This window comes from Pseudorasbora parva, chromosome 14, assembly GCF_024679245.1.
Source record: "Pseudorasbora parva isolate DD20220531a chromosome 14, ASM2467924v1, whole genome shotgun sequence".
In the NCBI taxonomy this organism is placed as follows: Eukaryota; Metazoa; Chordata; class Actinopteri; order Cypriniformes; family Gobionidae; genus Pseudorasbora; species Pseudorasbora parva.
In genome coordinates, this window is record NC_090185.1 from 18,133,276 (window position 1) to 18,148,068 (window position 14,793).

Sequence of the window (14,793 nt, forward strand, 5' to 3'; positions counted from 1 at the left end):
GAAAATCGACACTACGTAAGCCAATTTTTGGAGAAAAAAAAATGTCCCTGCTTTTATTGTGCACAAATCAATATTTTTATATTTTGATTTATTCCACATCTGATACAACTTTACTTTTCTTTTGATGTAACTAAGGCCGTGTGGGTAGGAAAAATAGAAAAATAATATTGAACAATTTCAAGGCTATTTTTCATGATCCGATAAAATCTTGCTGAATATAACAAAAAAAAAAAACAAAAAAAACATCCCACTCTACAATATTTATTTCTGAATATTCAGTTTCTCTCTGAGATATATCACATAACCATTCCTGGTCTTTTCGAATTTTGAATGATTCAGTGGTGCAAATTACTACTAATATAAAAAAACAACCTTCCACCAATAGCAACTTGCTCCGCCTCCTTTTTAGATGACATCATCGAACCAACCACCCGTAATGCCCACTTTTCACGACACAATCATGGATACAAACTGACCGTTTTTTCCTGCTCTTTCACTCGGAGATTCATCACATTACAGATAAGTTAAATGCATTGTGAATGCCGTTTCAAGTAGTCCTTGGGAAAGGAAACAGGAGTGAATGTAGAAACAGAGCAAAGGAAGGAGGAAGTGAAAGAGCCCCACTGGTAACATCACCCACTTTATTTGCATCACTACATTGTGCTCGCCCGTGGCAGAACAAGACCATTCGTGCCGGATTAGTACAGCACCAGAGCCGTTTGATTGGTCACGGTCCACAGACTGGAAACCGTTGAGTGTTTGTTTGTCTGCCAGAGTGATTCGTATGTGTGAACACACAAATGATTCTGTAATCTCTTTGTTGTCTGGTTAAATAATTAGCCCTCAAAGCAAAAGAGTCGCTTCAAACGTTTGATTCTCCATCCTCTGCGAAGGGCTGAAGGCCATGTTTGGGTACGGCTTCAGAGCTTTGAAGCCACCTGATCTTCTAACTTGGGAACATTTTGTCTAAAACTGCAGCAAAGACCCACCGTTATGAAGCCGGTCTGCTAAAATCCGCCACGCTGCTTGTGTACCACTATAACTCAACGTATCAGTGTTGTGAACTTTCTGTTCCCTGAATCCTGGATGCTAAAGGACAGTGGTTGGGAGGGTGAAGGGCACTGGCTGTGTCCACAAGGCTCAGCTGACTTCCTGTCCCCAATCCCTGTCCACTGAGTTGGCGCGCAACACAGGATCACAGCGACTCAGTGGGGGTCACGAGTTTCGTATGCCACAGGTCAGATAAAGTACTCTTTCCTGCTGTCTCTCATGGCACTGTGTAGGTCCAACTCGGCCCGATATCGGAGTTCTGGCCTAGGCTGGTGATCTTTCTCCTTGACGGTGGCCAGCTGCCGGGTACGTTCGTGTCGATGGCGGTACAGGAAACGGGTCATCACGGCCACGGCGCAGAGGGTAATGAGCACAACTGCAGCTATCAAACCTAAGAGAGACAGAATAAGTAAGTGAAACTTGTTCTGATGCAATTGCAGACAACTAACAGTCACATTTTCCATTACTCTGTTATTCCACAGGCAAAATCTAGTCATTAAAATAGGAATGCACGATTCAGAGTTTTAGCATGAGGGTGAAAAAGTTTCCCATACAGATTTTTGCCTGTGTTCAAGTTAGTTATTTGAAATCGCCATGCAGACTAACAGAAAGTTGCTTGGTTTGAAAGTGACTTCTGTTTTAGTGGTGCTTCATACATCTCTGCACTATTGACAGTGGACCTTTTTTGCACACTAAGGGCCCTATCTTGCACCCAGCGCAATTGACTTTGTACACCGACGCATGTGTCATTCCTATTTTGCACCCGCGCAAAGCGCGCTTTTCCCTCCACAGAAGCATGTCACTAAACTAGTGAATGAACTTGCGCTCCCTGGGCGGTTCAGCGCAAAAAAGGAGGCGTGTTCCGGCACAAACAATCCCTGGTGCTATTTTGCTGTTCCATGAAACATTTGCGCCACTGACCAGAAAAAACCTAGTCTAAAGTCAGCGGCACGTTGTGCGTTGTTCATTATGCTATTTTAAGGGCGCATGCTTGACCATAATGTATAGCGTGCACAACGCGCATACACTTTGCTCATGTAATCTACACAGATGCAACAGTTATTTTTGCAAATCATAAATTGTTACATCTGACAAATTGGTTTGTCCGTCAAGAACCAGGAAAAAAAATCTTTATTGTTTAACCAACGCCTGTTTAACCAACGATATTTTGGGTGGGTTTCTCCCATCCCCATACAACACAACTTCTCTGTCTTTCACTGCTCTTACAAGAACATCGGTCTCCTCGGCTGTGAACCACTCCTGGCGTGCGCCTGGTAAATACGCCATAATAATAGCAATCCATAAGGGAACTTGCACACCTGCTTTTAAAGGGAATGTTGGATGACGCTCTGATTGGTTTACGTTACGCCCAAACCACACCTATGAATAACGAAGCTACTTCAGACCAACCCATTTTAGACTTGCGCCGGGCGCAAGAGCCATTTATCCCGCCAGGAATATAGCAACAGCGCCGAGACCCGCCCACAAAGTTACTTGCGCTTCGCACCTTGACAATTGCGTTTCAGATTGTTAAAATAGGGCCCTAAATGTTGCTAACGTGACTGCACCTTTAGTCTACACATTTTGTTGACATGATATAATTCTGCGAATATTCCTAAAAGCTTTGATTTCACAGCAGATTCGCTTTTAAAAATGGAACAGGAAAGCAACACATACCTCCAATTACCGCGGAGTCGTTTTGGGTAGCGTTCGTACGTTTCTTCCCTCTACTTCCTGTATCTGCGTGATCTGTGAATAAACCGAATAAGTGAAATGGAAATTACAATAAAATGTGCCCTCAATTCGAACACTGACTTTATACCAACCTGACAATTTTGCCCTGGTATATGTTGGTTTGACTGGTTGGTGTTTTAATGCCTTGTCAGCTTCCATGGCTATTTTCATGATGAGTAAAAATATTATAAAAAAAAAACTTATATATTGAAGCTTGTTTTCACCATGGAAATAAAAACAAAAAAATTATAAGATAATTAAGCCTTTTTTTTTAATGATTTTATATCTCACAATTCTGACTATTTCTTGCAAATGCAAGGTTATATCCTGCAAATCTGTCTTTTTTCTCACATTTGAAAGATATAATCCTGCAATAGTACAATTGTAATAAAGTCAGAATCTGATGAAAAAAGTCAGCTCACAATTCTGACATCTTACAATATGCAAGTTTATCTCACACAATTCTCCTTTCCTTCCTGGCTTTTCTCTTTTTCATTTGTTGAAAACATAAGATACTATGGCAGCTTTACCAACCTGACAAAGATCTGGACGAAGACTTATCCGCCAGCTCTCCGCAATTTGACTCAACCAGGTTACCAAGAACGTTGACCAACGAGCTACCTCGATTCAATATGGCCGCCTTGAGGGGAGCCAAATGGTTGAACTGAACTGAAGATAGGCAGCCAATGAAACCTTTAGATCCTGCCTGGAGAACCTCCTCGTCTACACCAGCTCGACCTGAAAAAGACAATGAGACGATACCTCAAATGTGATTGGTGGACATGCGGTTCTTTAGTATTTGTCCCAACAATAAGCAAATATAGTGCTCAGCGAAAGATTCTTGCCCATCAAACTATCTCAAGGTGGCTTGGTGTGGTGAATTAGTCAGTTAAGCGGTAGCTTGCACACCCACAGCTTTAATCTTGAAGTTTAATTAAACCGCCTACCTGTGACTTTCCCCAATGTCAAAGACCTTATCGTGATCAACTCTTTGTCCGTGGACAGGCTGTATTTCAGATTGGTATCTTTATCAATCTAAAAAGGAGAAGGATACAGAGAGAAAACCAGAGAAAGAGAGAGATGTGATGTGACATTCATATGATTCCACAAATGCTTGTATAATTCTTTGGTGTGAGAGAAAAGTCGTCGCGTGTTAATCTGCAACACTGTGTGACGAATACTGATAACATCCTTGAATTTAAGCACTGCTCATAAAGTCTGCTACCGGGGCGGATACAAAATTTCTATGTATCATCAGCCATGCGCATCGAGGGTACTTTATTTAACTCAGGCTAAAAACAAATCTGATCTAAATCAATTGAGAAGAATGCGATTAATGATGCTACAACTCTCTCAAAGCAATATCTGGACTCAATCATGAAAAACGAGCGGAACACAATTTTATTGTTCTTGTGAAAATTGATGGTCATGAACTAAGAAATCTAATTTTCCTTGAGCTTTTGACATATAAGAGGTCATAATAGCCTACTATAAGAATATCCTGTAGGTTTCAGAATCAAAAACTTTATTGCAACCAAGCCCAGCGAACACCTCACTGTGGAATGCGCTTATCTTTAGGTGAAAGTACGCCTTTGCAGAAGATCAATCATTGCAAGTTGGTCCCACCCACTGGCGTGTTAGTGAGATGACGAGGATAGAAGAGCGATACAAGATCACTGGACTAAAAAGAACATTGCCTTCCAAAGTATCCTAATACTAGAAATGTGGTTATTTATTTCTAACAATGTGAATGTCTCAGGCGAGCTTTATTTATTTGTATTTGGTACATTTCACTGCGGCCGATATAAAAGGGGCTTTGCAAACAGACTTTTACGATATGGCCTTGACAGAAATACCACAATATACGAGTAACTGTGTTAATTCTAATGCCTGATCTATGACCAGGGATTTCTGATATGTAATGATTCATGTACAGTCAGATGTTCTTTTTCTATGTGTCGGTAAATCAAACCAGTGACTAAATGGTCAACTTCACATTGTTATGATTAAATTATATATAGAAAGCGACCAAAGAACCCTCCCTCTGTAATTGCTGGAGCTGTCAATTATACAGCACAACGTTATCTGTGACTCTTGCCAAAACTCCTGTTATAATCAACAAATATCTGATTTACATTGTGTTTGCACTGTTAGTTATTATGGAAGCATTCGTAAGAGTGCCGAGATCGAGATCACTGCATTCATACACTCAACGTGTCTGTGATCAGCTAAAATGTTCATCACTGCAACCTTTCATGCCATATGAATATAGTGCTATAGATCTAAAAATAATGCTATATTCAACATTTTTCACGACTAATTAACCTTAAGAGCTGTAATAGTAAAAACGTGTTCCACATCTAATACTTAGCTATTTCATATGCAAAGATGTCAGCCAATGACAGCAGTGGGTGTTTACACTAAATCTCACAGCAGACACACCCCCTTCAAACAGAGCGTTCGAATCAGTGCAGGAAAAATGCCTTTATTCATAAATTATGACATTTTTTGATGTAAAAATCATAACATTATAAGTGCACCACAGGAATCATTAAAAACAATGCAGTTCGTGACCTCTTTAAATATTTTTTTTTGCAATTTATAACGTAATACTATTCATGCGTAAATCGAATATGTATTTTCTAAAAAAAAACATTTAATTAATATTTACGTTTTTGCACAATGTAACACCTTTATTCGAATTTGTGCAACTTGTTCATAAAACCAATTTTACATAAATGTGAACAAGACATTCAAATTTCTGTGCAAAATGTTCATAAATAGACCATATAGTTGCAAAATATGAATCGCAAGAAATTGTTTGTAAAAACATTTATATGTAATTTGTCTCACACATTTAAATATCTCTACTGAATAAAACTATTCTAGTGTAAATTGTTGCGTGACTGCAATTCATATCTTTAATTGAATTTGTGCAATTTGTTGATAAAACCATACTTGCATATATGTTTGCATGATTGAAAAATCTTTGTAAAAACATTTGTATGCACAGTATCTTGGTTTTGTTCAATGAACGATTCAGAAAGAAATTTGCTGCTCATATTTCCTGGAACGAATGAGGACCAATGATTCAATAATATAAGGTTAACATAACGATGCTGATATTCAAGTTAGGAGGTGCCAGAGAACATCTACAACGGTCTTAATTTTTAATGACATTTATTTAGCTTCATTGAAATATAGGCACAACTCACCTGGACATACATGTCCCTTCCCTCTCTATGGATCTGGACTCTGTGGAGCTCTCCGTTAGCTAAATTGAGAGACGATGGCGTAAAGATGTCAGGTTCTTTCTCTCTGTTCAGCCGATACCAAATCTGCAAACTCCCTGTGGGGCGCCAATGAAATGCAGGCAATTTGAGACATAAGTGAGACAGAATCAAGTCAGCACAACACACATTGAATGGCTCATTTCCTTCCCCATTGATGAGGGTAATTGCTAGCTTGACCGCTGTTTGTAAATATGAGAAACACCGAAAAAGATGCTCCTCTGCAATCATCACCGTCATTGTAAGAATCATCTACTGACAGTTTTTAGGTATCAAAAAACTGCTCTGATTGGCTGATACAACACTGTGATTTGGCAGGACAAAACTCGCAGTAGAAATAAAATAGAGAATTTTATATCGATATATCATGAACGTTAGGCAATACAATATACATTAAAGTAATGACATATCATGCTAATAGACAATATTAAAGTAATCATGTTAATACCGTTGTGAGCCAGAATAATGGCCATGTACTGTTGGTGATAGGTGTTGACTGTCAGAAGCATGGCGGGTTTTTGAGTTGTGAGGAAACTGAAAGCGATGCTCTCTCGTGAATTGCTGCTTTGGGCAAAGATAGCCGAGGACTGCCTGCTATGGTTGCGCATCACGGAAAACGGTTCCTGGAAGGTGTAGGTCACCGAAGACCCGCTTTCAAAGGACATGGAAACTTCTGGAAAGAAAGAAAACACAAAAGCGTGAAAAGGTTGGCGCAAACGCTTGTGGCCAGATCCTAGACGGTGATCGGCCGCGTTTTTGTTTCCCTATCAGCGTATTAACATGCTGTCGAACTCCAAGGACACAATGCTGAATGGAAAGAGTGGAAAATACAGAGGAAATGAATCATTTAACTCTAAATGAATGCAAAATTATGCTTGGACTGCAACCGACCCCTAGGCATCTCATGGTGTTCATTTACTCATGATATTATCAGAATAGAAACACCATCCCTCTAGAGTCCAATAAGGAAAATGCAAAGCCAAGAAAGTCTCATTCACGGAGCGTTGAATGGCTCAGCTGTCTGGCATATCAGAGGATCAAATGTGATAAAGGCTGTATTGACAGCAGAGAGGTTAGGCATTGAACGTGATGGGCAGGGAGGGTCCGCTGGGATTGGTCAGGTTGCAGCCCTTTGAGCGAAATTCATCCAAACAACTGCGGTTCACGGTCATGGACACAAGCCATATTGGGACAGTGAGACAGACAGAGAATAGCAGAACTGCACTGAATATCTCATGTTTTATCATGCTCAGCTTTGATCAGGTGTAATCTGTGGGCACTGCACTGTCTTCAGAAATCAAGGTTACCGAGCTCTTAAACGTCCTCCTTCTGGAACGCTCTTTGATTCGAAGTAGAGAAGTGAGAAGGATACCAATGTTAAAACAACAAACTGTTCCTTTGAACAGCAAAACCATCTAGATTGTGTGTCATAAATATTTGCAGATTGATATATTGGACTATATTTGGACATTTTTAGTGCCCTGGTTTAGTTACAATATCTTTTTTTCAGGATTCATTACTGTTTTAAAATCCTGTTTGAGATCTAATTAGAGATTTTAAAGTGTTTATATTAGTATGATGTCGACCATTGGACAACCTGTTTTTTAGATATTGTAACTGGTATTAGCAATTGAAAAAAACCTTTTGTTAAATAAAAAAACAAAACATTACCTAACCAGGTTTGATGCTAATTTCAACCACCGCCAGCATTTTCAACATTTTCACAAAGCTTTCATAGCCCCAGGAATAAACAGAGTCTCTGTTTTAAACAACAACAACAAAACATTTTGTTCTAGCTTCATGCATTCTTATTTTTATCAATGCTTGAATATGGATACGTTTAAAATAAAAAGCAACATTTTGGAAAAAAGCTAAAAGATGAGAAAATGCTATAGATGGAGTAGATCCGAGTCCATCGACACCCTCAAAGCTTGCATAGTCTAATGACTCATCCTAGGTCAACCTCTGTACTCTTTCAGAAGATGCATAACAGCACCCCCTACAGCATAACAGTGTAAACACGAAAACATTGCGTCATTAATTACGGAATATTCTGTCAATGGGGGGGGGGGGAGTCATAATTGACGGGAAATTCCATCATTTGTAGGGAAGCATTGCTTTGTAAATGACGGAAAGTTACACTGTCATTAAAAATTCCATCAATGATAGGGCAACATTGTGTCATAAATTACAGTACCTCTGTCAATGGCGGGGAAGCGTTTCATCATAAATGATGACAAATTCTGTCAATGCTGGGAAAGCATTGCGTTGTAAATGATGGAAAATTACGTCAATGGCGGAAAAATGTTGAGTCGTAAATTATGGAAAGTTACGCCAATAGCGGGGAAGCGCTGCATCATAAATGTCTGCAGGTTCCTAGAGCACACAGAGTTACACACTTTCAAAAATGAATTTATGGAGAGAAAAAAAATCAAAAAGTGCCTACTTTTTTTGGGGGGGGGGGGGGGTTATTACAGCTTAGACAACATATACTTACATGTTTATCACTTTTAGCAGTGTTTTATGTAACTTCAAAGGGTTTCCTGTAAAATGACACCAACATTTTGAACCTAGACCACTGTATGTGTGTATGGGAAGCTTTTCAATTTGGGTAGGCCAAATCCAGGCGGAAATCCCCAAAAAATGTGTTTTAGCCTAGAAATTTAGACGCACCCTAGCGGCAGCAAATCTAATCTGCCCGCGAGTGTCGTCTAGCAACTCTCAATACCCTTCTGAGCTGTAAACAACAAACTCTGGTCGGGCCAATCACATCGTGTATAGAGTCGGTGGGCGGGGCCATAATGACGACGGCCGAGTTGTGTTTGCGTGCTTCTAGTAAACACAGAAACTGGCGAACGGCGGTCTTTCGAATCAGCTTTGACCGCGACTCTTGAAGACTTGGAGTTAAGCTTTTCTCTGAGAAAAGTACAAAGAACGGCACTGAAGTCATTCTTAAAAAGGGAAGATAAGTTCAGAGTTTTGCCGACCGGATACGCCGAATGTTTAATCTATCAAAAAGCTCTGTTTCACCTTCGTTGCTCTGGTTGGTTGTAGCGCTATCCTATCGCGTGCAGAGGGAGTTTGAAAGACAACCGTTTATCCCGCCCCTCGGACTGAGCCCTGTCAATGGTGAGTTTCCAGACCAAACATCTTGATGTGGGTCTGGCTTGTCAGGCTACCTGAGTGTAAGAGGTTAACTTTAGAAATGCAATTAATTTTGCAGTCCAAAAAAGACAGTAAGCTTTCTTAGCACAAATAAATGATGTGTGTGACCTCCGAAATTAATGAATTTACACAAACTGAATTTAGAAATAAAAACTGCATAAATTGCAATATATATATATATAAATAATTTTAGTCCTCTCTCAATATTCAAAATGTAAACAGAGGCCAGAAAAGAGACCATGAGCTAAGAGGTGGTTACAACTGCACAGCCCAGTCTAAACCTAATTGCGAATTCGCAATTGCACATGCTCTGTGTATAGTGACGGTTGTGCTGAGTGCACATTCTACAAGATAAGACATTTATCAGACACTCAGGCTCTGCTACGCAATGAATACGGCATAGTCAATCATCTCGCCTTACTCGTCACATGATCAGTAAACTGATTCCTTCTGCACTGAGTGTGACAACGCAGCTCGTGCTGGATGAGCAGAGCAGATGGATATAACAGTTTACAACTGAAGCTACCGTTATACAACTGAATAAAATGGCTTTTATTTCTATAAAAACATCTAAATGACAGTGGAGGCAGTGCCATGGTGGGCACCGCAATGTAACATGTAAATGTTGCGGTGGCATATTCTATGCTAATTTCACCTTGAAAAGACATCTTGTCACGTTTTAATATCGCGAGATCTCATCACACCCCAATGACAACCCACACTCGGAATTTGTCCATTAGGAGCAGTGAGTAGTGAACACACACACTGCAAACTGTGCACACACCGGGAGCAGTGGGCAGCCATTCACTGCGGTGCCTGGGGAGCAATTGGGGGAAAGGCGCCATGCTCTTGCACCACAGTCGTTTCCTGCCGGTATTGAAAATCGAACCTGTGACCTTCAGGTTACAAGCCCGATTCTCTAACCATTAGGCCACAGTTGGCCAGGAATCGGACCCAGGTTTCCCACATGGAAGGTAATAATTGTACAATAAACTGGCTTAAAACGTTAACCTAACCTGTACAAACTTAACTGTACAGTCAACATTCACAATACAAAATTCATCATCATTAGCAATCTCCAAACAAGATTCCTTCCCACTGGTAATTTTGCGATATTCTGCTGGTGGTCATGTGCGTGATTTTGGACCAAGGGTATTTCAGAAATCAAGTGACCAAACAAAACACAAAAAACATTTTAGACAAAAATAACACACCTTTCTTGCAGCTGGGTCCTCCATAGGCAGAGTGTGTGCAGTCACAAACATAGCCGCTGCTTTTCTCGATACATTTCCCCCTGTTGTGACACAAGCTGTTTTGGCTGCTGCAGTGACCCGGGCAGCCCGAACTGACCCCAGGGGTCATCTTAGCCCGTTCTTCAAGGTCAAGCGTCATGCCGTTAATATTTAATGACCTGATGCACCCTAGAAATCCTCTCTGTCGCGATGCCGTGCCTCCTGTGGATTACAGACCAAAGTTTTGAAATTGTAAGTCACAGTAATGCATATGCAAAAAATACATTTAAAAATTAATCAATGCAAGTAAATTAACATTCGGATCATTTGCATTTAAACCCTATTAACAACATCTGTGTTGAGGTACAGGAATATTATTCTCTTGCACCCTGCTGGCACAGAGCTGTCACTCATGGCTGTGCCTACCAATAAACAGCTGGCTGTTGAGCTGAAGGTGGGTGTGGCCTTCGGATGGCGCCTCCAGGAAGCGCAAGGGCAGCTGGTCCACCTGCAGCGACGCCTCCTTCACGCTCCTCTCCGCTCGTACGTAATGCCACTGCTTGTCGTTCAGCGGCACGTGAGACTTTACCGTCAGAACCACCGGACCGTTGCCCACATCAAACGTGAAGGTTACAACAGAAGGCGCTGCGGACATTGGTTTAGGGCGAGAAGAAAAGACACAAATCACTTCTGATAACGCTGACAATAATTTACAGAACCAATTTTTTAGCTACGTATTAATTTCTGGGTGATTTAATATTCCTATTTAAATTTAATCTTAAGTAGCAAAAAATTATAATAAAGTTTGATTCATTTTGTGTATGACTCTGATTTAAGGACTCATTTCAAATATTAAGATGTTTTTATTAAATATTGCTATAGTACTTTATTAATTTTGAGTGGATCATTCAATTAGTAAACTATATATATATATATATATATATATATATATATATATATATATATATATATATATATATATATATATATATATATATATATAAATTTGATTTTATATAAATTTAAACACATTTAATTTAAATAATATTATTTATTAATAAATAATGTCAATTTATGTCAAAATTATGACATTTTGTTAAATATAAAGCATAAAAAATATAAACTTTACATTCAATATTATAAAAATATACATTTAAATACAAAAATTAAAATATAATTATTTAATTATTTAGTTAAATTCAATGATAAATTATCAAATATTTATTAAGAGAAAATTATATTTTATTTATATTAAATGTATATATACTGTATATATATATATATATATATATATATATATATATATATATATATATATATATATATATATATATATATATATAATGTAAGTAAATACTTCATTTAAATTCAACTAAAATATTAAAAATATAAAGAAATAAAACAATTTAAATATTACATATTAAAAAGATTTATATACATTTTAGATACATTATATTAGTTTTAAATAAATTACTTAAAATATTATAATTTAATTTAATTAAGAATGTGATGCCATTAAAGCTTATGTGTTAAGGCAGACGTCCCAAAACGTTTGGCAATATAGTGTAGATATATTAAACGTGTGTGTGTGTGTGTGTGTGTGTGTGTGTGTGTGTGTGTGTGTGTGTGTGTGTGTGTACAGTACAATACAATACAGTATGGTAAAGTAAACAGTTGTCCTTTGAACCACAGAGGAAGTGACATGCAACACTACCCTCGAACAGGAAGTTCGGCTGGTAGAAAAAAAAAATAGCCCTAATACTTATGGGAAAATTTATAAAAAAGGAGGCAGGCAATATGAAGAAGATGAACAGCCTCAGTGAAGTGTGTACAGTAATTACACAGCTGACGGTTTCAGCGGCTGCAGAACAGCGGCACAGTTCAGTAAAACTGCTCTTTCGAGTGAAATTGGCTACGTCCTCTCCACTTTACTGCAAATACTAATGACATGGCTTGAATATGAGCGAGTTTTGCCATTTTATCTCCACATTTGGGTTGCAAAAGCATTAGCTAGATGGGTGAAACACACGAAACCTGTCAGGGAACATGTTTCGGTCATATTTCATATCCTTCTATTGCTTAGCATGTTCTTAATATATTGATCTTTTGAGGATGTTTATCTTTATTTGGAAAGTTCATTGTATCACTCCAGCTATCAATATAAAGGCACTCACCACTGAGCTCCACTCGAATGAAGTCTTTTGTGCCCAGATTTTCCAGGAAGACTCCGGAGGGAGCCGTGGTTTTGAAATAGAGCGAGATGTCGACGCTGAGCTCGGCCTGAAGCGTGGGGAAGTGTAGGTAGGACGACTCCTGGTAGAAGGAGGCAGCGTTCCACAGAAACCCTGAGGTCAGAGGAGATTATATGGTTTTGATCCAAATAGGTAAGGACTGAAATTGTAAATCTAATAATATTTGTTTCAAATCAAATAGCATATGGTGCACGTCAGATATTTAGCTAAAGGTTATGTTCACGCTAAGGTGTGATAGATAACGTAGTGTAAATGAAGACAAATTTTGACTATACAATAAATCACAAAGAGCTGTTCATTTATCCACAGAAAACAGCATAGACTAAAAGATCGACACTTGGGACTTAATAATCACTATTGATTCATAAAAATAAATTAAAATCAATATTTTTTCCCCCGCCCTAGTTAATGCTCTAACTATAAAAATGCACAATTAAAAAAGTTTAAGTAATAAACAATTGTCGTTAAAACAGTAGAACATCATGAATTCAATAATAAATTTGATTCCCAGGCTATGCATGGGAAAAAAAAAAAATATAGCTGGAATGCAATGGAAGTCACTGAGGATAAAAATGCATAAATGTAACAAATTCACTTAAAAGGAACTGAATGTTTTAGCATGCTAACTACAAAGAATATTAATATTAAAATATTACTAATGATTATTTTAATGCACTGACAGAAACAATTAAAATATGGGCGCAAATGAAAGCATTAAAGGGATAGTTTACCCAAAAATGAAAATGTGATGTTCATCTGCTTACCTTGAGGGAGGCCATCTAATATGTAGGTGTGTTTGTATCTTCAGTAGAACACAAATGAAGATTTTTAACTCCCACCGTTGCTCATATAATGCATGTCAATGGGGTGTAGTTCTACAAGAGTAAAACACACACACACATATGAATCCAAATTAAACCCTGCGGCTCGTGGCGACACATTGATGTCTTAAGACACAAAATTATCGTTTTCTGTGAAGAATCCAACAGTATTTATGGTATTTTTTTAGCCTGATATCAGACTTATCTCATCTAGTATTCCCAACGGCATTAATTCCACCAAGTAAGGGAAAAGTCCCATCATGATCATAGATATATACCTTGCTTGGTGGAAGTAATGCCGTTGGGAATACTAGATGAGATAAGTCTGATATTAGGTTAAAAAAAATACCTTAAATACTGTTGGATTCTTCACAGAAAACGATAATTTTGTGTCTTAAGACATCAATGTGTCGCCACGAGCCACAGGGTTTAATATGGATTTATATGTCTATATGTTTTTTACTTTCATAGAAATACACCCCATTGACATGCATTATATGAGCAACGGTTGGAGTTAAAAATCTTCATTTGTGTTCTACTGAAGAAACAAACACACCTACATCTTAGATGCCCTCGGGGTAAGCAGATGAACATCACATTTTCAATTTTGGGTGAACCAGCCCTTTAATAGGGAACTTACAAAATTAGCATTTTAATTTGTTTTTATTTAATTTTGATTATATTCAATATATTTTAATTGTGTTAAAAATATATTAAACACAAATGTTAAAATAATAATAATTAATACAAATGTTAATGTATTATTTTCCTAAAAAACTAACAATATAATAAACCATGGGCGTCGGAACCATTGTGTGTGAGTGGGACAAGACCAGGGCTGGACTGGGGCTTAAATTCGGCTCTGGCATACCCAGCACATCCGGCCCATGAGTTCCCCGTGAATGTTTTTGCTGGGGTTGGGGCCTTAAATTGGCGTATATAAATAAAACTAGGACAAATAATGATAGATATTATCGAATTTGCTGCAAATGCAGATAAACTTAATATTGCTTTTTTGGTCAGACAGAAATGCCCTTAGCAGTAAAGCACTGATGATTTTGAGCTAGGATGCAGTAAAGTACATTTACTGCTTTTAAATGCTGTCATCATTTACTGACTCTCGTGTCATTTAAAACCTGCATGACTTCTGTGAAAACACAAAATAAGATGTTTTGAAGAATGTTGGCAACCAAGCCATTTTGGTTAGGCTACCATTTGAATATTGTATGAACAAAAAAACACACTCAAA

General features: G+C 38.2%; 1 protein-coding gene across 1 annotated transcript in view; it reads right to left on the reverse strand.

Moving 5' to 3' along the window:
* Window positions 1-619: 619 nt before the first annotated feature.
* cntnap5b (contactin associated protein family member 5b) overlaps window positions 620-14,793 on the reverse strand; it is an 86,754-nt gene continuing 72,580 nt past the window's right edge. Inside the window, exons 16-24 of the mRNA XM_067415734.1 lie at window positions 12,646-12,816; window positions 10,898-11,116; window positions 10,454-10,693; window positions 6,523-6,747; window positions 6,000-6,133; window positions 3,732-3,819; window positions 3,319-3,522; window positions 2,728-2,799; window positions 620-1,441 (exon numbers count right to left, since the gene is read on the reverse strand). Of these exons, the coding sequence (XP_067271835.1) occupies window positions 1,239-1,441; window positions 2,728-2,799; window positions 3,319-3,522; window positions 3,732-3,819; window positions 6,000-6,133; window positions 6,523-6,747; window positions 10,454-10,693; window positions 10,898-11,116; window positions 12,646-12,816 (1,556 nt within the window). The 3' untranslated portion in view covers window positions 620-1,238. The remainder of the gene's footprint in view (window positions 1,442-2,727; window positions 2,800-3,318; window positions 3,523-3,731; window positions 3,820-5,999; window positions 6,134-6,522; window positions 6,748-10,453; window positions 10,694-10,897; window positions 11,117-12,645; window positions 12,817-14,793) is intronic.